Below are 20,752 nucleotides of genomic sequence, written 5' to 3'. Positions count from 1 at the left end.
CCTCCTCCCGCCCCGCCCCGGCGCCCGGCGCCCTCCGACAAGGTGCCGGCCCCGCGCGGCGGCGGCGGCGACGGCCGCTCCTATTGGCCGCGCCCCGCACGGCGCCTCCCCATTGGCGGGGGGCGCGGGGGCGGGGCCGTGCGCGCGCCGGGTGCGGCGCCCCGCCCCTTCCCCCCCGCCGTCCTCCCCCCCCCCCCCCTCCGCCTCGGGCCGCCGCCGCCGGGCGGAGGGAGCGCCAGGCCCGGCCCGCCCGCGCACCGCTCCCGCCCCGGCCCCGGCCCCGGCCCCGGCCCCGGCCCCGGCAGGGCGGGCGGCGCTGCCGCCGAGCATGGCGAGCCGCCGCCGGGCCCCGCGGCGGAGCGGCGGGGGGCGCTGACCCGGCCCCGGCCCGGCCCCGACGGGCCCTCCGCGCCGGTGAGTGACCGACCGACCCACCCCTCTCCGCCCTCCCGGCCCGGAGCTGCCGCTCCCGGGTCCCCGCCCCGCCGTGGGGCCCAGCGGCACCGGAGGGGGGCCCGGTGACCCCGCCCCGCCGCCCCGGAGGACCCCGGCCCCGCCCCGCGCTGCTCTGGGCCCCCCCCCGGCCCTCGGGGGTCCCCGACCCACCCGGCCCCGAGCCGGGACCCTCCCCAGGACCGCCCAGCCCTGCGGGTGCCCCCCCCCCCATCCTGCCCCCCGCCCCCCCCCCGCCCTGTGAGGGCCCCCCCGGGCCCCCCCTTCCCCCCGGCACGCGCTCCAGCTGCCCCCCGCTTTCCTACCCCCCCCCTGCTGCAGCACCCGGCTCCTGCAGGGCTTTCTCAGCCGGGTCCCCCCCCCGCGGGGGTGGCATCGCCCCGGGGGGGCCCCCAGGGTACAGCCCCCCCCCCCAGCTGGGTGTCTGCATCCCTTTTGTTCGGCTCCTCCAGGCCTGGGGGGGGCAGCAGCAGGCAGTGCCCCCCCCTCTCCCCGGGTCCTGCCTGCACCACACCGGCCTCCCCACCCGGGGGGGGGTCCGGGGGGGGGGGCCCAGGAGGAAACATCCCGTGGGGCGCGGACACGGGAGCCGGTGTTTCCTCTTTCCGCGGCGGAGGGGAGAAATCCGCCGCCCAGGCCCGGAAGCGGGTGCTGGGTGCGGGGGGGGGGGGGGGTGACGGACAACGACACGGGGACCCCCCCCCCCATCGCAGTGGTTGGGTCGGAACCCCCCCTCCATGGCAACCGGGGGATGGGAAGCACCGGCCAGTACCCACCGTTAGTGGGGGGGGGCAGCAGCGCGGTGCTGGAGGGGGGGTCTTGGCGTGAGTTTGGGGCCCCCCCCCTTTAAACCTGCCCGTGGAGGGGGGGTTTGGGGTGCCCTCTGCAGGGGGGGGACACGGTGGTCGCTGTCCCCTCCCTCCATCAGCTTCAAGGGAGGGTGATGCAGCGAACCCCCCCCCCTCTTGCAGGGGGGGCCCAGCTTTGGGGTGCATGGGGGGGCACCCCGAGTCCCCTGTGCCCACCTGCAATCCAGAGATGCTGCTGCGGAGTTGGGGGGGGCTCCTGGGGGGCCTGACGCCGCAGTGATGGGCACGCATGTCCTGGGCTGGACCTGGGGGGCGGGGGGGGGGGCTGGCAGTGGGGCGCAGGGGATGTCCCCCCCCCACGGCAGCCAGCGGGGAGAGGCCTTGTTTATCCGGATGAAAGGACCGGGGAGTGGCCGTCCCCCCCTGGGACGGAGAAGCCGTCCTGGAAGTTGGCGGGGGCCGAGCAACGGATCCGACTCTGGGACCCTTCCCCACCTTCCCGTGGCCTGCCCGGTGGGAGGGTCGGTGCCGGGCTGGGGGGGGTCCCTGTGCCCCCCCCGCCCCGTTCCTGGGGGGTTTAACCCCGGGCTCTGCCTGTTGGGGCTCGGAGACACCCCGCTGGGAGGGCGTGGGGTGGGTTTTTCGGCTGGGAGGGAGGCGGGGGGGGGGTCTGCTGGCCATGGGGTGACGTCCCAGCGCAGCCCCTGCCTCTCCCCCCCCCCCCCACAGCGAGACCCCCCCGCGTGTCCTGTGCTATGAGCGTTTGGCGTGACTTCTCCGCGAGCAGTTGCAAATGAAAATGGAGGATATGTCTTTGTCTGGCCTGGATAACAGCAAACTGGAGGTGAGCGGCCCCCCTGGCGCTGTCCGTCTGTCCCCATGGGCTGTCCGTCTGTCCTCCCGCGGCCCCCACCTTCCTCCTCATCCCTAACATCCCCCCCCCCCACCTTGTCCCAGGCCATCGCGCATGAGATCTACACGGACCTGGTGGAAGATGCCTGTCTGGGCCTCTGCTTCGAAGTCCACCGGGCGGTCAAGTGCGGCTACTTCTTCCTGGACGACACGGACCCCGACAGCATGAAGGACTTCGGTGAGCGCCCCGCAGCTCCCCGGGGACGGGGTGACACTCGCAACGGGGATACGGCCAGCATCCCGCTCCCGGTGCTGCCCGGAAAAGCCACGGAGAGGCTGCGTGGGAATCAGTCATCCCCCCCCCGTGTAGGGATTTGGGCACAAGCGGTGCCGAGGAGGGTTAAACACGCGGTGGCCCGAGCATCCCCCCGGCAGTGCCGGTGTTGCCGGGACCGTCCGGTCCCAGAGGAGCCGTTTTGTAAACCCCTGGGGTGAACTGAACCCCAGAAACGTTGCCCCACGTCGCGGCGCTCTGCCCTGGGGGAGCACAGCTGGATGGGTGGGGGTAGGAGAGACCCCCCCCCCGGCTGCGCTGCCGCTGGTTTCAGGCCTCCGAAGCCAAGTTGAGGGTCTGGGAAAGGACCGGCAGCCCGAGGGCCCCCCTCAGAGCAAAGCACCGGAGCTGGGGGGCACGGCCGGCATGGCCTCCGCAGCAGCGGGAGGTCTCGGGGGGGGGGGGCTGACGCCTGTGCCTCCCGCAGAGATCGTGGACCAGCCCGGCGTGGACATCTTCGGGCAGGTCTACAACCAGTGGAAGAACAAGGAGTGCGTCTGCCCCAACTGCAGCCGCAGCATCGCCGCCTCCCGCTTCGCCCCCCACCTGGAGAAGTGCCTGGGCATGGGCCGCAACAGCAGCCGCATCGCCAACCGGAGGTGTGTGTCCCCCCCCAAAAAAAAAAAAAAAAAAGGCGGGCTGGGGGCTTCCGCGGTCCCCCCGCTGCGTGGGGAAACTGAGGCACAAGGCGGGACTGAGGCTGTGGGGCTGAGTCTCTTCTCGGTGCGGGGGGTGCAGAGGGTTTGGGCACCCCCGTCTCAGCGCTGCTGAGCCCGGGACGGAAACTGGGCATCCGGGCTCTCCCCTTTCCTTCGTTTTCGTTGTGGGGGTGTGCGTCCTTGCCCCCCAACCCTGGAGTCCCACCTCCAGCTCCTCTTGCTCTAACCCGCTCCTTCCTTCCTTCCTTCCTGGAAAAACAAACCAGGAATCCTGGCTCCTCTGTCCTCCCCTTCCCTTGGTGGCTGCTGGGGACCCCTGTCTCGGATCTGGGGGTGGGCATGGCAGAGCTGGTGGGGTGCAGGGTAGATCCTGGGGTGCCGGGGAGGACGGGAGGGTGCGGGATGGATCCTGGGGTGCCGAGGAGGATGCGGGACGGATCCCACCTGCAGGTCCCTGACCTTCCTCCCCTCCCCGCGCAGGATCGCGAGCAGCAACAACATGAACAAGTCGGAGAGCGACCAGGAGGACAACGACGACATCAACGACAACGACTGGTCCTACGGCTCCGAGAAGAAAGGTGGGGGGACACGGGGTGGGCGGGTGCCAGCTCGGCCGGGGGTCCCTGGCCCCCCGTGAGGGGTGGGGGACACGTCCCGGCTGCCCCACGGCCCTCAAATCCCGGTCCTGGGCATGCATGCAGTGGGTGGTGGGGTGAGAGCAGCCAAGTGTGGGGGTCCCCGACTGCCCCACCGCGTCCCTGGGGAGGGGAGCGTCCCGGCAGCGGGGGTGGAGGGTGTGCTGGACGTGGCTGCTGCAGCGTTTGGGGCTAAATCCACCGGAAAAGGTAAAAGTCGTGCTTTCTCTGTCTCTCCCTGTAGCGAAGAAGAGGAAATCGGATAAGGTGAGGGGGCTGGGGGGTGGGGGGTGCTGCTGGAGGGGGGTGCTGGGGCGGGGGGGTGTGGGGGGATGCGGGGGGGGCACCTTGCACCCCCCAACGCCCCCCGCTCTCGTTGCAGAACCCCAACTCGCCCCGCAGGTCCAAGTCCCTGAAACACAAAAATGGTGAGGGGGCGGGGCTGTTGTCGCCTGGGGGCGGGGCATCGCGGTGGGGGGGCGGGGCATCGCGGTGGGGGGCGGGGCATCGCGGTGGGGGGGCGGGGTTTGTGGGGATGCTAGCAAGGAATGGTGCTGGGGCGGGGCATGCGGTGGAGGCGGGGCATTTTGGGTGGGTGGGGCACCTGCAGTGGGTGGAGCTTGTTCAGGGGCGGGGCTCTCCCCCGATGGGGCTGGCAGCGGTACGGGGGGGCACGGGGGGGGCTGGGCTGCGGGCAGGGACCCTCCTCACCCCTCCTGTCTTCCAGGCGAGATCGGCGGGAACCCCGATCCCTTCAAGGTGAGCCCGGGGCGGGGGGAGATGGCGCCCGGTCCCTCCTCTGTCCCCCAGGATGGCTCCGTCCCCCATCCTCCATGACAGCCCCGTCCCCGTCCCCGTCCCCCGCCGGCCCTGACGCCGCTCTCTGCCCCCCCACAGTACAGCAACTCGGCGGGGATCAACTACGAGACGCTGGGCCCCGAGGAGCTGCGGACGCTGCTCACCACGGTGCGTGGTTGGGGGCGCGGCGGCCTGGGAGGCGCTGGTGGGCGCAGAGGATCCCTGTCCCCGGCTGGACTGGGACTCCCAGGATGTCTCCTGGCTCAGCTCTGTCCCGGCGGGGCTGACTTCCAGGCTGGGAACAGGGACGTTTGTCATCTGAACCCGGTGACAGGGACGTGCGTCTTCCCTCGGAGAAGCCCTGAACCCCGCTGGGCAGCAAGTCCCAATTCTGGGGGACGTGGTGGCCTGGGATGGTGGAACTGATCTGTCTGGGGGGGACAGGACAGCTCTGGGAAGTTGGGGTCCCCGGGGCCGTCATGGCGGAGCACGGCTGCTCCTCCGCCCTCTCACCCATCCCTTCTCTCCCCAGCAATGCGGGGTCATCTCCGAGCACACCAAGAAGATGTGCACCAGGTGAGAGCGTCCTGGGCTTTCCCTGCTCCGTGTAGGGCTGGGGGGGCTTTGTGGGGGGTCCCCAGGGTGCTCGGATCCCCATGGGAGCTGGGGGGGGACACAGCAAAATGCCTGATTCAGCCCTGTGTCTCCTCCCTCAGGTCCCTGCGGTGTCCCCAGCACACAGATGAGCAGCGGAGATCGGTCCGGGTTTACCTCCTCGGTCCCTCCGCGTAAGTGAGCACACGCAGACACGGGATCCGGAAGGTCCCGGGGCTGCCGTACCGGTGTGGGGACAGGGACGAGGCTCTGCCGCCCAGTGCCAACGGAGACTGGGGGGGGCTGCACGGGGCGCCCAGGTCCTGAGCGAGGGTGGGGACGGGGACGGGAACAGGGACACCTCCGGGAAGGCTTGGAGGGTTGGGATCGGGATGTGCAACCCAGCTGCGTCTTGGGGAGCTGGATCGAGCCCCGGCGTCTCCCTCGCGTCGAGGGGTGCAGCACTGCGGGCTCCGTCCCCCTGCTCCTGGGGGCTGGGGACCCCTGTAACACCTCTGTCCCCAGGTCCCTGCCCGAGGCGGAGGGCAGCGTGGAGAACGACAGCTTCGAGGTGGCGGAGAGCCAGGCCATCATGAGCCGGCTGCAGTGGGACGGCTCCTCTGACATCTCGCCCTCCGACTCGGCCTCCTCGAAAGCCAGTGAGTGTTGGGGGGCAGATCCTGCGGCACAGACCCCGCTACGGGGGCAAAACTGGGTGGTGCTGGCATCTCCCCAGCACGAGAGGGGACGGACAGACAGACAATGGCTATCCAAAGCCACCTTGAAGAGTCCCTAGAGTATCTGCTGGGACATCTTCTCACTCACCTTCCCGGGGTGGGGGGAACATTTTTGGGGTACATTTTCCTGGGTATGGATTGGTGATGGGGGGGGAATCCTCTCTGTTTTGGGGGGGTCCTGCTGGCCCAGCTGTTCCCCAACACCCCCATCTCCTCCCTTTCCCCCCTTGCCCCAGGTACAAACAACTCCGAGTCCCGCAAGACCAAGAAGAAGAAGCCCCACTTGGGGCTGGTGAGCGGCGCCCCAGGGCTCGGCTCCAGCAAGAAGAAGAAGCCCAAACCCCCCGTGCCCCACACCCCCAGCATCTACGACGACATCAACTGAGCGCAGCGGAGCTGATGGGGTGGGGGGGACACGGACAGACGGACAGACAGACGGACACGGGACGGGGCAGCCTCTCCCACCCCGGTTGGAGCAGCCCTGCGCATTCGGACACAAGGCGGGTACCCGGGGCGCGGAGGATGGAGGACTTGGCCATCGCTGCAGGGGGAAGGGGAAGGGGGGGACTGTATTGGGGACCCCCAATTAGTGCCCCCCTTCTTCCCCCCCTCCCCGGTGCCTCTATTTATTCTGTGACATAGTTTTTGTACGTGGGGCTCCCGTCAGGGCTCTAAGGGGGTGTCTCGCTTGGAGATGGGGGCACAACCCCCCTTCCCTTCCCACCACCCACCCAAAAACCAGCTGCACCCCCTCCCACGCTCGCTCCTCCAAAGCACCCTTACCCCAGCGGGGTGGGGGGCACCTGGCCCCCCCTCCCAGGGCAGGTCCGGACCTGGGTGCTGGGGACGCAGATCCCTCCTGCCCCAGCGGTTTGGGGGCTCTTCCCCCCTCTCCATGCCCCGGGCTGGCGCTCGCTGGTCGGGCTGGCTCAGGATGGGGGGAGCATGTTGGGGGGGGGGTGTCTTCTCTGAGCGCCCCGCCTCAGAGAAGACAAGCGGGGACCCCCCCCCCCAAATCTGCTGTAAGCAGCTGGATTCGGCTGCTGGGGCGTGTTTGGGGCCCGGCACTGCCTCCGCAGGGTTGCCCTGGGGGTCCCGGGGGGGGGTGGGGTGTCTGCATGCTGCATCCTTTGTGTTTGGGGCTGTTTGTGGGGGACACGTGGGGCTCCGTCCCCACCTCAGGGCGGGGGGAGCTGCTGTGACCTTCCTCACTCCCAAGTGGCCTCTGTGTGGGGAGGGGGGACCTCAACCGGCCGGGGACATCCCGTGTGCTGGGCTGGGAAATGCGCCGTACCCCCACGGCCAGAGTGAACTTGGGGGGGGGGACACGACACAGCCCAGCTTCGAGGCAGAGCCCCCCCAGGCTGGTGGCCCCAGGGCAGCTCAGTGTCCTCACGTGCCTGGGGACCTGCTGCTGCAGTTGGGGGGGGGTGTTCCTTGGGGACCCCCAACAGCTCTGGCTGGTGTTTGTACCCCCACAGGCGCCGGCGTTCGGCTGGGGGGGCCAGGACCAGTGCCCCGCTGTGCGGGCCTGGGGAGGATGGGTCCTTCTATCCCAATCCAGCTCCCCCCCTGGTGATGACCCTCCTCCGGCTCTTTTCCATCGCAGGGGCTGTGCTGGGGCTGGGGTTGTTCAGCCCCCCCCTCCATTGTACACCCCCACAGCTGTTTGACACCCCGAGTTTGGCTGGGGGGGGGGCAGCTCCTGCCCCCCATCTCGCCGTGGTTGTGTGGCCGACTTTGGTGGGTCTCGCAAATTATGGTGCTCTCGACTCTGGATTCACTATTGTTTTAAAACTGCTGCTAAAGGCTAGTGCTGTGGCAGGAGCTGGGGGGGTCCCCAAGAAGCCTTGGGCACCCCAAACTGCTGGGGGGGGGCCCAGCTGCATGGGGACCCCCATGCTCCCTCCCTGCTGCGGTTGGCACTAGCTCCCGGCACGGCTTTGGGGCGGGGGGGAACCTGGCCACTGGAGCACGCCGAGCTGGCCTTCGCGTGCCCTGGGGCTTGAAGACGGGGTGGGGGGGGGACACGGTCCAGGCACCCAGAAACAGGGGGGCCCACCAACCCTCTTCCAACCGCCTGGAGAGGGCACGGTGACTGGAGGGGACAGCCTGAGCCCCTCCAGCTGTGGGAGAGGGGCCGCAATTTGGGGTCCAAGGGGCGTAATGGGGCTGAGGGGGGACTTGCAGGTGCCCCCTTCCCCCCCCAAGGTGTGTGTCCTCACCCCCGCGGCAGAGCCGGCGGCCGCCCCGGGCCCCCCCTGGGCTTGAGACTTGTATTTTTGCGCACGTACTCCATCCCGTACGGGTAGTTGAGCCGTTGTAAGGTCTGTGTGTCCCATTAGTGGGTTGTGGCTGCCCCTGTAAATAAAACTGCATCTTGACTTGGTATCTCCGGCTCGTGGCTGCTGTGCGACACCAGGACCGTGCTTAATTACGTGCGTTTAATTAAGCAGGGCCATCGTGCACCCACCCCTCCTCTCCCACCCTGGCTCTCGCCACTCAGTTCACCAAAATCCACGTGTGGGGCTGTCTTTTTGAAATGAATACTTCCCAAAAGCGTGGGGAACACAGCAGGGTAGTGAGCCAGCTGCGGTTTCGCCAGCAGCCACCCCTCAGGCAGGAAGGCGTGCGCTGGGGCTGACCTTACACCTTTTATTTGCTTTAAAAAGTCTCTGGGAGGAAGCCGCAGCCCGTTCCGGTGTGGGGCCCTGGGCTCGTACCCGCCTCGCTGTTCATTGTGGCTGAGATACTGCCCCAGAGAAGGGGATGGGGCAGGATGCGTGTGGGGTGCGATGCTGTCCTGAGCGAGCACAGGAGCTCACTGCCGGAGCGAGCCCGAGTGCACAGAGCTGGCACGCTCGCTGGGAGAGGAGCTGGAGGGATGGTGCCTGCCCCGGCTCTCCTCCCCGGAGCTGTGCTTGGGGCAGGGAGGGAAGAGGACAGTGTCTGCGGGGGAGCACAGCCCCTTCCGGGGGGACAAAGTTCGGCACCGAGACTGGGAATGATGTGCCAAGCTCCCGCTGCGCCGGCTCCGGTCACCGTAACGCCATGGCGGACAAAGCGGCACCCGCCCAAGCGCCACGCTCCCACGGGGACATGGAGGCTGTGGCACCTCCCGGTCGAGTCCCTACTGTCCGTACATCCCGAACACCAGGAAGCTGAACAGGACGGTGACACCGATCAAGGAGACGGTGGCCGGGGCGGTGAAGAGCTGCCGGTAGTTGATGCGGAGATACCAGACGACTGCCAGCATCACCATGACGGCAGGGACCATCAGGTTCCCCGCACCGAGTTGGAGGCCGCCGGCGTCAGGGGTAGCGGCGCTGGGGTCGGGCAGGGCAGCGGCAGCAGCGGCGCTGCGGGAGCGGTGGCAGTGGATGACACAGTTGTCCGTGATGTGGAGCGAACGCAGCGTCCGGCCCTGGTCCTGCAGCAGCTGCCCACGGTAGATGAACTTCATCTGGCTCTCCTGGCCTGGGAAATATTTGCTGCGGAAGGAGGGAACGGGTCAGAGATGGCAGACGGTGCTCACGGATGCACCTGAAGTGGCCTGGGGCTGGGGGAAACCCCCCCATTGTAAAATCCAGGAGGGGCCCGGCTCAGGGGGACAGCAACGGCACTGCCACCACGCCCAGTCTCATCTTTTAAACTCGTTATTTTAAAATCGGCACGTCCTCGTTATTTTTGGAGGGATCCCTCGGCAAAGCACGGGGGGTAGTGGCGCAGCGAGAATGGATGAAAACCCTCTGCTGTTCTCAGCAGAGGTGGGGAAGGGGCTGTTCGTACGAGGGGGGGGAACAAGAGCCGCGTGGGGGGTGGGTTCGCGTCCACACAGCGGTCCCTCGCATCCCCCTCTCCCTCAGGACTTACCTCTTGAGGCCCCCCACGGTGTCCTCGGGCCGGACCACGGCCACCTCCTCCGTGTCGTTGAGGAATTTGAGCCGGATCTTGATGAGGCCGGAGCAGAGGTCGCTCCCCCCTGGGGCGGGCGGCCCGTCCGGGCTGTCCGGGCCGCTGGGCTCAGCGGCCGAGGTCCGTTTGGGCAAGCTGCGGACGTCCAGCAGCCGCTCCAGGCTGGGGTCAGGGGAGCTGCCGCTGTCCCCCTGCTCCACCGCCGGCCCCGACGCTGCCCCCCCTTCCTCTTCTGTTTTCTCCTCTGGGTTTTCGGGGACCCTGGGGGGCTCCAGGGCTTCGGCCGCCCCCGCTGTCCCCACGTACCGCTCCACATGGCCGAGCCGGATGACAGCCGCGTCCCCCGCCGCAACAATCGTTCCCAAAAGCTGGTTGCTGCTGTCAGCGACGTAGGTGGACAGCCACGCCAGGACCAGAGCCAGGACCAGCACCGTGACGCCGGCCACCACCGTCACCTCGTCGCCCACCCCTCGGATGAAGGTGGCGGCGGGGGGCTCCATCTCCAGAGCCGGGATTCCCTCCCTCAGTCCGGCAGCTTGCTTTCCGGCTCAGCTCTGCCACAAAACCCCTGCGCCGGGCGCGAACCGGCCGTGCGGCGGCAGCGGGGACCCCTGGGGCTGCTCCGTGGTCGCGTTCGGCCTTAAAATAAATCCCGCTGCTGCTCCCACGGCACGCAGAGCTGGAGGGAAGGGAGATTTCTTTACCGCAGACGCTTCCTTTTTGTTACCGAGACACTAACCCAGCAAGAGTTAGGAACGGGGTGATGCCTGTGGGGCAGCCCCACAGCCGTGGGGAGCTCTGAGCGGGCAGGGGAGGCGGCAGCCCCTCGGCGAACCCGGGATTTCTTTTAGGACGTAGAACTTACGGCTCTGCAGTAATTACCTCGTCCCCGCTGGGAGAAGGGCGATGCTATCGCTTCCTACACGCCAATTAGGATCACGGCACCTGTAATTACAAGCCGAGCTGGAAGCGGTCAGGGCAGGAAGGAGCCGCGCACCCAGGGGGGCCGTGTTCGCCTCGCTGGGGCCGGCGGAGGGTCCCGGTGGGCTCGCAGCTCCCGAAGCCGCTCGGTGCCCAGCCAGGGTCACGCCATCCTGGAAGGGAGCGGAGCGACGGCCGTCAGCGGGGCGAGGAGCCCGGTTAACGTCGGTCAAAGCCTTCCCGGTGCCTTCTGCAGCGGCCCATTGCCCGGGGAAGGGGCAAACCGGGCGGGGGCGGGACAGGGCCCAGCTGGGGAGAGTTAAACCCCCGGAGAGAGGGCGGGGAACGGGGACGGGGCGGGGGGCGGCCAAGGGCCGGGCCGAGAGGCGCAGGACGGCGCGGGTCGGGGCGAGACGGTCCCGGCTGGGTCAGTGCGGGGCGGGGGGGGCCGCTCCCGGGGCGGGGGGCACGGAGAGGGGCGCGCTGGCAGGCCCGGGGGGGCCCGGGGGGGTCCCTGGCAGGCCCGGGGGGGTCCCGGTGAGGCCCGGGGGGGCCCGGGGGGGTCCCTGGCAGGCCCGGGGGGGTCCCGGTGAGGCCCGGGGGGTCCGGGGGCGGCCTGGGGAGGCCCGGTGGGTCCCCGACCAGCCCAGGGTGTCCCGGGGAGGCCCGGCCGGTCCCGGGGGGGCCCTGTCACGCCCCGGGGGGGGGGTCCCGGGGGAGGGGGTCCTGCCCGGCCCCGCCCGCACTCACCGCGCCCCGCCGCCGCCCGCGCGCCGGAAGTGCCACGTCACAGCGTCGACGCCGCGGGGGAAGGGGGGGGGGGTCAGAGAGCCGCGGTCGCGCACGCAGTGCGTCACGGCCGCCGCGCCACGCCCACTAGGCGTGGCCCGGGCGCGCGCTGATGGCGCAGGATGGGGGGGCGGGAGGGCGGAGCGCTCGGGCTACGCCTCCGCGCCGAGAGGAAGGGGGCGTGGCCTCCGGCGGAGGGGGTGTGGCGTGATGGGCGGGGCCACGGCCGATACGGGGCGGGGCCACGGCCGATGCGGGGCGGGGCGTCGGGGGCCTCGTGTGTCCCGGCGGGCTGTCACCGCCCCGGGGCTTGTCACCCCCCCTTCGCAGGCCCCGTGAGCCCCCCAGGGCCTGGCTGTCACCCCCCCCGGGGCCCTCAGCCCCCCTCCCCGGGCCCTGTGACCCCCCCCAGCCCCGTCCCACCCGCTGCGGTGGCTGTCACCCCTGCTGTCCCTGGGGGGGGGAAGGAGACACCCCAAGAGCCACCACTGCCACGTCCTTTATTCACACCGGAGCGCCTGGGGGGGGGGACACCGGGGAGGGGAGGGCCAGCGGGGGACACAGAGCCAGCGGCCCCCCACCGTTGTCACTCCTGGAGGTCACCTGCCGGTGAGGGGGGACCCGGGGGGGTCACCCTCAGGAGATGAGGCCCTGGAGGGGCAGCTGGAGGTAGCGGCGCAGGGGGGGCGGCAGGGCCAGCTTGGGGACGGCGGCGTGGCAGCGGGGGCCCAGGTGCCGTCGGACGGCGCAGCGGGCCAGGTGCTGCAGCCGCCGCGGTTGGCCCGCCATGCGCGCCGCCGAGGCGTAGAAATCCCCGTGCTCCTGGAGACGGAGGGGGACAGGCACAGGGGTGAGCGAGCCGGGGTCGTTGGGGACACACACACACCCCCCCCAGGGCACCCCACACCCCCTTACCTCCCACAGCTCGGGGGGCACGGCCCCCACCCAGCTCTCGGCGGCGGGGATGCGGTCGTAGGCGTTGAGCACCACCTCCAGCGCCGGCGGGTGCCGGCAGCAGAACTTGAGCATCTGCCGACAGAGAGGGGTCACGGGACGGGGGGGTCACCGCCGCCGCGTCCCAGTCACCACCCCCCCAGCACCCCCCCCAGATTGCCCACCTTGGGGTGGACGGGGCCAGCGCCGTGGTCGAGGAGGAGGGCGATGGTTTGCTCGGGGCGCTGGTGCCGGTACTCCTCGACGGCGTGGAGGGCGCAGTCCATGGGGGTGTAGCCGGCACAGTTGGGGACGGTGGCATCGGCCCCGTGGCGCAGCAGCAGCCGCGCCAGCCGGGGCTGCCCGTTGCCGCAAGCGTTGTGCAGCGGCGTGTGGTCCTTGCGGCCGGCGGCCCTGGGGTCGGCGCCGGCCGCCAGCAACCGTTCGGCCACCCGGTAGTAACGCTCGGCGTCTTCGGGGCGCTCGGCGGCGGCGCAGGCGGCGTTGAGGGGGGTCTCGCCCTGGCGGCTGCGGCGGGCGGGGTCGGCGCCATGCTGCAGGTACAGCTCCACGTGGGCCACCAGCCCCTGCCGCGCCGCCACGTGCAGGGCCGTCAGCTGCCGGTCCCGCGTCCCCAGGTTCACCCGCGCCCCGTGCGCCAGCAGCAGCTCCGCGCACCTGCGGAGGGCGGGGAAGGGGTGAGCCGGGGCTGGGGACCCCCCCGAGACCCCTGTCACCCCTCCTGGGGCCACCCCGAGCCCCACCCCAGGGCCAGCGGGACATGGGTGCATTGGGTTGCCCCAGGGAGCCCTGGAAGGGCAGGGCGTGGCTTTTGGGGTGTGGCTTGGCTTTGGGTGTGGCTGGTGTTTGGGTGGGGCTTGGCCCAGGGTGGGGCTTATCTATGGGGGTTGATAAGTGGTGGGTGTGGTTTGGGTGGGAGGTGGAGCCTAGCATGCAGATGAGACTGCCTATGTGGGTGTGGCTCAGGGTGTGGGTGTGGCTCAGGGTGTGGGTGTGGCTCAGGGTGTGGGTGTGGCTCAGGGTGTGGGTGTGGCTCAGGGTGTGGGTGTGGCTCAGGGTGTGGGTGGGTCTTGACATGCAGATGAGGATGTGGGAGTGGCTTAGTGGGTGGGGCTTAGCATGCAGATGAGTCTGAGAGCATGGGGGCTGGCATGGAGGTGAGGCTGGTCATGTGGGTGGGGCCTGATATGCAGATTCAGTGGGTGGGGCCTGGTATGCAGATGAGCCCAGCCCTTGGACAGGGCTTGCCATGCAGAGTTGGCTGGAGCATGGGGGGGTGTGGCAAGGGTGGGGCTTTATATGCAGATGAGGGGTGTGGCATGCACTGGGCGGGGCCACCCGAGGGGCGGGGCATACGGCAGGCTGTCGGGCGTGGTGCAGAGGTGCAGGGGGGCCGAGCCCTCGGCGCTGAGCAGGTTGGGGTCGGCCCCGAAGGCCAGGAGCAGGCGGGTGCAGTCGGGGCGGGGGGCGGCCACGCTGTCGTGCAGGGGGGCCCGGCCCCCCACCACCGCGTCCACCTCCGCCCCCCGCAGCAGCAGGTGCCGGGCGCAGTCACCATAGCCCCGGCCGGCGGCGATGCGCAGCGCCGACGTCTGCTGCCGGCGGGGGCTCAGCACCCACAGCCCTGCCGGATGGGGAGGCATCAGCCGGGGGGCAGCCAGGGGGGCTGCCCACCCACCCCTCACTCTACACCGGACCCCCCACCCGCCCATACCCCAGCCCAGAGAGCTGGTTGTGAACCCCAACATCCCCCTGCCAGGAAAAGCCCTGGGGGGACCAAACAGGGATCACCCCCCTTTTCCAGGGAAGGGGCCGGGAGTCCCACCACCCCAAAAATCAGAGCAGCCAGCCCTTGTACCCCCAGCCCCTGAGGAGCTCCATCCTCAGCCATTGCTCCTCACCCCGGCTCCCCTCGGCCCCCCATCAGCTCCCCCCCGTTATTTTGCGGGGCACCCAGCGGGGAAGGGAAGGGACCCCCCACCCCGTGCAGCCCCCAGCCCCATACCCTGCTCGGGCGACCACACCAGCTCCTCGCTGACCGTCTCCATGATCAGGTTCGCAGTGGTCTCGTCCTTAAAGATGCTCTTGATGCGCAGGAGGTCCCCGGTGTACAGGGCGTTGTGGACGGCGGGGTCCCGGCAGTACTGGGGCCGCCGGGGTGGGGTCAGGGGGGGCCGGGGGCTCGCTGGCAAGAAGCGTCGCGTGGCTGTTTCCCGAGCCAGGGCTCGCCGGCGATCCTCCTGCTCCAGCAGCTCCCGCTGGAGCCGCAGCGAGCGCAGGGCAGAGGAGGTGAAGGCGAAGGTTTCCTGGGCCATGGGCACCCCGGGAGGGCAGGGGGAGTCTGGGGGGCACCGAGCTGCCTCCTGCGCCCGGGTGGGGGTTATAAATAGGGCTGTGCCCCACACACAAATGCTGAATCAAGAGCCCAAGGCCAGGCCACCCTATAAATAACTCCCCCCGGGGTGGTAAACAGAGTCACGTTGGCGCGGGACTGCCAGGGAGTTTAACCTGTTGGTGGGTGCGAGATGGGGACGGTCCCAAGGGGCTGAGCTGGGACCCGGGTACCCCCCAACCCCGCGGGGCTTGGGCTGAGGCCGCACAAGAGCCCCGGGCGGGTAACGGCACCTCGTGCCCCGGGGAGGAGAGGGAGAGCGGGGAACCCCCAGGGGAAGGGTTTGGGGCGCTGCAGCTTGGCAGAGAGGGGCACCGCTAGCCGCGGTGACAGAGGGGATGGTGACACAGGAGGAGACGGGGCGAGGCAGGGACAGAACAGCCCTTTAATGCAGGTTTGGGAGTGAAGAGGAGCCAGCCTGTCCAGGGGAGCGGTGACAGGCGCTGAGGCTGCATCCACCCGGGACTCCTCGGGTCCCCCAGCTCTCGGCTCCGGAACAAACACAACCGACATACAGAGAAAGGAGCAGGTGGGCAGCCGGTGCATCGCCTGCTTGCTCATCATCCTCGCCAGGCCACGGTTCAGCCCAGACCGTGCCAGCAGTAACCGTCTCCCTGGCCCCATGGCTGTGCTGCAGCTCTCCGAGGTCAGCAGCAGTCAGCTTGGGCTGGAGCGGAGAAGAAATCCTCAGGCAGCTCTCCCAGGAGCCCATCCAGGTCATCTGCACAGACAGAGGGAGGATGAAACACATGAGTTTTACCTGCGTATAGAGAAGGAATCGACCCCACGTACCAGGGACGCAGTGGGACGAGACCACCTTTGGCATTACAGGGGAGGGGAGACACTCCCCAAGCCCAGAAACTGTTTTCCGCAGGACATTGAGCTTTTTCTCCCCGCCCAGAGCGGGTCCAGCTCACCCACGTCGCAGCCGTCAGCTCCCACCGGCTCTTCTTGCCCAGGGCTCTGTGGGTGCAGGGAGAAGTCCCCAGGAGACTGCTCCATGCTGTGGCTGCCCGTCCTCCATCGTCCCCAGTCCCCAGGGGCAGGGACACCCCAGGTCGGGTGTGCAGGGGGGTCCTGGAGTAGCCCAGCCTGGGCAGGGACCTGCAAAACCCAGCAGAGATGAATCGTTGCGGGACCACAGGAGGATTTATCTGTCCCTCCCACACCTCCTCCTTCCCCCCCGCCCCGGTCGCTCTCGAGGGCCAGACCAGACCTCCTGGTAATACCCTTGGGGGGTCCCAGCATCCCTGTCCCTCCAGGGCCGCCGGCGCTGTGCCCTCCCTCACCTCCCGATGCGCTGGCGATGGCTGCGAGAAGCTGCCCTCGGGCTCCGGTGGGTAGATCTTGAGCAGGTTGTTGGGGGTGACATTGAGGTAGTGGTTGCGGTGGGACGGGGAGAAGACACCCACCTGCGAGGACAGAGCGGTGGGTCAGAGCCAGAACTCCGGCTTCCAATGGCACCACCGACCGCAGCCTGGGGAGGAACCGGAGGAGCCCCTTGTCCGGTTCCCCCGGGATGCGAGCCCGGCAGCTGTGGGTTAGCGGCGCCCATGGCAGAAACAGCCCCAAACGCCTTGCTGCTGCCGGAGCTCTGCCTCCGCGTCTCCTACCTGCTTCAGGAGCAGCACCGAGCCGGGCCTGAGCTCACTCTGTCTCTCTTCCAGTAGCAGGCGATGCACCGTGCCCTGCATCTCTCCTGCGGGCGAGGAGGGGATCCCGTTAGCCACAGAGAGCAATGGCCGGGAGCCCCAGCCCGATCCGGGCATGGGCACGGCCGTGCTTACCGGTCGGGTCCCTGAACACGGCACCAGCATCGACGTTGGTCCTGGTCAGGGTCTTGATCATTACTGCCATGCTGGGGACCTTGTTCTTGGGGAGCTGCTTCAAGGCTGCCTGCACACGAAAACCCTTGTCACGTCAATGTCGCCGAGAGCAGCCCAGGCAGCACCGCAGGGCCATGGGATATCTGCAGGCAGCCCAGCTCGGCCCCCTCCCCACACTGACGCCCGGCCCTGGAAACAGCTCCAAGGGGCAAGGGGAGAGCCGGGAAGCTGAGTCTCTGGGGCCAGTGCCCTCACCCAGGGCCTCCCTCACCTTCCGCAGCACCATGATCACACTGTAGGTCCTGAGGAAGCAGCCAGGGTCCCTCTCGTCCAGCCCCAGCTCTGTCTTCATGGCAAGCCAGGGGCCCTTCCCAAAATCCTCTTCCGTGGGTGGCGAGGAGCTGGGCAGTCCCTGGAGCCATAGGAGAACCGCGGTCACCACCCCAAAGCTGAGCCAGCGCATGTCAGGGCTCCGGCCCAGCAAGGGGGGAGCCCCAGGGACCCCTCCCCTTCCAGCATCGCCCTCTGAAAGCCGTGGCCTGGGGACTGCCCGCAGCAGTGCCGCTGGGATTCATATCTGGATCTGCGCCGGAGCAGGGGATTACCTCTGTCCGTGGCTTTGCCACAGCTCCATGAGCTGGAGTTTGGGGAGCAGAGATGAGGATCTCCTCCAGGAGCTTCCCAGCATGCTTATGGGAGAGAGAGAGAGACAGAGATAGATGTCCGGGGTTTTGCATCTCTTCACCAGCTGCTCCCATCCCATCCCATCCCCTGCACCCACCTGCTGGGGCAGGATCCCGGCGGGCCCCGGGAACCGACGAGTCTTCCCCTGTGGTGGGAGACGGGGGGCGGCCCCGGGTGCTTTGTTGGCCGCCGTCACCAGCTGCACGAGGTGGTTGGTGACCACTGGCGTCTGCAGGCTGCCCGGGGCCGGCCTGGGCGGCTGCCTCGGCGGGGGCTCCATGCAGCTCATCAAGGCTGGTGGGTTGGCAGGGGGCAGCCGGGGCAGGGGGCAGTTCTGCCGGGGAGCCTGCGCCGTGGGGGTCTGGGGCGCCCGGAGCCCCATGGAGGGGCTGCTCGCTCCCGGCTGGCATGGGGATGCTTGGAAAGGCCTCGGAGCCGGACCCCTGGGAGTGGGGACAGAGCCCCAGGAGCCCCCTGGCTTTCCCAGTGGGGTGTGGGGGTCTGGGGGGGCAGACACCGGCTGTGCTGGGCCGTAGCATTAGTTTGGGAGCAGGAGCTGCCTGTGGGGCAGGCAGGGGGTCCTGCCTGTCCTCTGGCCCCCCAGAGCTGGGGGAGACCAGCTCCTCTCCCACCCGCAGCTTCTTGGGGGCCGCCCATTCCTGGGGGCTCTCCTGCCCCATGTGTATCTGTGGGGGCTTCTCCCACCGGCCGGGGGTGCGGCCGGGCAGCACTGGCCCCCGCCGGCAGCTCGGGGCCCTCCAGCTCCATGCAGGCGGCCAGGAAGAGGTCATTGTCCAGCTCATCCTGGGGGGCCGCTCCCCCGGCCGGGGGTCCCCGGCAGCCCGTGGGCTGACCCCCCTGCCCGGCGAGGGGCCGCAGGCCGGGGGGTTTACCGGGGCGGTGACCGAGCTGGGGTCCCAGCGGGCAGAGGGGACCTGGGGATGGCACGCTGGGAGGGACCGGGCCACCGCCGGGTGACAAACGTCCGGGGACCACGAACTGGTTCTCTGCGTCCTCCACGGCGGAGAGGAAATCCTGAGGGAGGAGAAGGCACCGGGCAGCCAGACAGCCCCGTCCCCCAGTCCCTGTCCCCCCGTCCTTGTCTCCATCCCACCCCACAGAGCCACCCGTGGGGTGACCAGGCCACCCCTGTGGGGCAGCTCGGGGCGTTTGGGTGCTGCCAGGCCCTGGCGGTGTCCCCATGGCTGTCACCAGCGCCAGGCAGGTGCCACCCCGTCCCTTACCTCGTCCGCCAGGTCCCCATCGGCCCCGAACAGCTTCTGGAGGCGGCAGGCCTGCGGGAAGGGGGTAAAGCCGGTCATGGGGCGCCCCCCCGCCCTGTGGGGACCCCGGAGCCGCCCTGCCCCACCAGAGGCCTGGGAGGCTCCCCGCTCCCTCCAGGGAAGGGGGGACAGCCCGCACCCCACTGCCGGGCCCACCCCGTGGGGACCGGAGGAGACCCTGAGGGCCCCGGGGTGGAGGCCCTGTCCCCTGCGGGGACCCCAAACCTCCCCCCGGGCCGGACCCACCCCATGGGGATCCCAAACCTCTTCAAGGGGACCCCCAAATCTGCCCCCCCCCCCCCAAGTCGGGCCCCCCTCAGTCCCGCTCCCGTTACCATGGCAGCGGCGCAGGCCAGGCCCTGGAGGCGGAAGTGGGCCGGGCCGGGACGCGAACCCGCGGCCCCGGGAGGGAACGGCCCCTTTAAGGGCCCCGCGCCGCCTGTCGGCGGGCAGGAATGCGGCCCCGCCCCTTAAAGGGGAGGTGGCAGCACCGCCCCCCCCCCCCCCCCCCCCCCCCCGCCGCCGTCTGTCCCTCCGTCCCGCCCGTCCGTCCCTCGGTCCGCCCTGGGCGCCCCTCCCCAGCCCCGCGGGCCCCTCCTGCTGCCGCCGCCCCGCGCTCACCCACCCCTCGGGCACCCACGCGTGTGCGTCCGCGCGCGTGTGTGCGTCCCGTGGGGGGGGACACGCGTGTGCCCCGCGCCGCCCCGGCTGGACCCCGCCGCTCCCCGCGGGACCGCCGGTGACTCACCGCGGCCCCGGCCCGGCGTGATTCATCCCCGCACGCCCCCGCGTGGGCCGCACACGCAGCGCGGCCGGGGGGGACTGGCCCCCCCCCCGCTGCACCCCCTCGGCTGTCACGCACACGCGTGTGCAATTGCACAAGCGGGTGCTGCGTGGCACACGCGTGTGCGTGGCTTGCACATGCGTGTGTGCATGTGTGCGAGGGCACGCACGCGCACACGTGCCCCCCCCCCCGCGTGGAGACACACGCGTGTGCAGCTGCACACCAGCCCGTCACACGCGCTCGCACACGTATGTCATTGCACGCAGGATGATGGCACACACACGCTCACACGCATGTCATTGCGCACAGGACCATGGCACATGCTCACACACGCTCACACACATGTCACACACAGGACCGTGGCACACACTCACACGCGTGTCACACACAGGACTATGGCACACACTCACACACACTCACACACAGGACTATGGCACACACTCACACACGTGTCACATGCAGGACCACGGCGCATGCTCACACGCCCTCACACACATGTCACACACAGGACCGTGGCACACACTCACACGCGTGTCACACACAGGACCATGGCACACACTCACACGCGCTCACACACGTGTCACTGCACACAGGACCATGGCACACACTCGCACACACTCACACACATGTCACACACAGGACCATGGTATGCACTCACACATGTGTCACACATGCATGTCATTGCACACAGGACCATGGCACACACTCACATACATGTCACACAGAACCACGGCACACACTTGTACATGCTCACACATGCATGTCATTGCACACAGGACCACAGCACACACTCACACATGTGTCACACACAGGACCATGACACACTCGCACATGGTCACACATGCGTGTCATTGCACACAGGACTATGGCACACACTCACACATGTGTCACACACAGGACCATGACACACACTCACACATGTGTCACACACACATGTCATTGCACACAGGACCACTGCACACACTCACACACGTGTCACACACAGGACCATGGCACACTTGTGTCACATGCAGTACCATGGCGCACACACACACGTGTCACACACAGGACCATGGCACACACGTGTCACACACACAGGACCACGGCACACTCACACACGTGTCACATGCAGGACCATGGCACACACATGTCACACACAGGACCATGGCACACACATGTCACACACAAAAGGACCATGGCACACACTTACACATGTGTCACACACAGGACCATGGCACACACTTACACACGTGTCACACACAGGACCATGGCACACACTCACACACACTTACACACGTGTCACACGCAGGACCATGGCACACACTCACACACACTCACACACATGTCACACACA

General features: G+C 69.0%; 4 protein-coding genes across 4 annotated transcripts; 1 reads left to right on the top strand and 3 right to left on the bottom strand.

Annotated features, from left to right (window-relative positions):
• Window positions 1-382: 382 nt before the first annotated feature.
• ATXN7L3 (ataxin 7 like 3) lies at window positions 383-6,450 on the top strand. Its single transcript, XM_059835288.1, has 13 exons — window positions 383-414; window positions 1,992-2,106; window positions 2,220-2,352; window positions 2,876-3,047; window positions 3,588-3,685; window positions 3,987-4,009; window positions 4,125-4,170; window positions 4,470-4,501; window positions 4,640-4,708; window positions 5,073-5,116; window positions 5,257-5,328; window positions 5,660-5,793; window positions 6,108-6,450. Exons 2-13 carry the CDS (start codon window positions 2,056-2,058, stop codon window positions 6,254-6,256), a joined length of 1,023 nt encoding a protein of 340 aa, XP_059691271.1. The 5' UTR covers window positions 383-414; window positions 1,992-2,055; the 3' UTR covers window positions 6,257-6,450.
• A 2,062-nt stretch (window positions 6,451-8,512) lies between these two features.
• Window positions 8,513-10,332, bottom strand: TMUB2 (transmembrane and ubiquitin like domain containing 2). The gene is made up of 2 exons (XM_059835287.1): window positions 9,745-10,332; window positions 8,513-9,362 (listed from the first exon to the last, which is right to left on the bottom strand). The coding sequence occupies exons 1-2, from the start codon at window positions 10,284-10,286 to the stop codon at window positions 9,002-9,004; spliced, it is 903 nt and encodes a 300-aa protein (XP_059691270.1). The 5' UTR covers window positions 10,287-10,332; the 3' UTR covers window positions 8,513-9,001.
• A 1,800-nt stretch (window positions 10,333-12,132) lies between these two features.
• ASB16 (ankyrin repeat and SOCS box containing 16) lies at window positions 12,133-14,765 on the bottom strand. Its single transcript, XM_059835289.1, has 5 exons — window positions 14,456-14,765; window positions 13,807-14,074; window positions 12,615-13,107; window positions 12,412-12,525; window positions 12,133-12,318 (listed from the first exon to the last, which is right to left on the bottom strand). Exons 1-5 carry the CDS (start codon window positions 14,763-14,765, stop codon window positions 12,133-12,135), a joined length of 1,371 nt encoding a protein of 456 aa, XP_059691272.1.
• Window positions 14,766-15,231: 466 nt separating this feature from the next.
• Window positions 15,232-18,674, bottom strand: LOC132321914 (homologous recombination OB-fold protein-like). The gene is given in 11 exon segments (XM_059835286.1): window positions 15,232-15,563; window positions 15,760-15,946; window positions 16,132-16,254; window positions 16,456-16,541; window positions 16,630-16,738; window positions 16,940-17,080; window positions 17,274-17,357; window positions 17,450-17,845; window positions 17,847-18,059; window positions 18,061-18,387; window positions 18,597-18,674. Coding segments are annotated over 11 exon segments (1,818 nt in total). The 3' UTR covers window positions 15,232-15,489.
• Window positions 18,675-20,752: the final 2,078 nt, after the last annotated feature.

This window comes from Gavia stellata, unplaced genomic scaffold (assembly GCF_030936135.1).
Source record: "Gavia stellata isolate bGavSte3 unplaced genomic scaffold, bGavSte3.hap2 HAP2_SCAFFOLD_1195, whole genome shotgun sequence".
Taxonomy (NCBI): Eukaryota; Metazoa; Chordata; class Aves; order Gaviiformes; family Gaviidae; genus Gavia; species Gavia stellata.
Note: the sequence above shows the minus strand (reverse complement) of the source record. Positions and strands in the feature narration are given on the sequence as shown.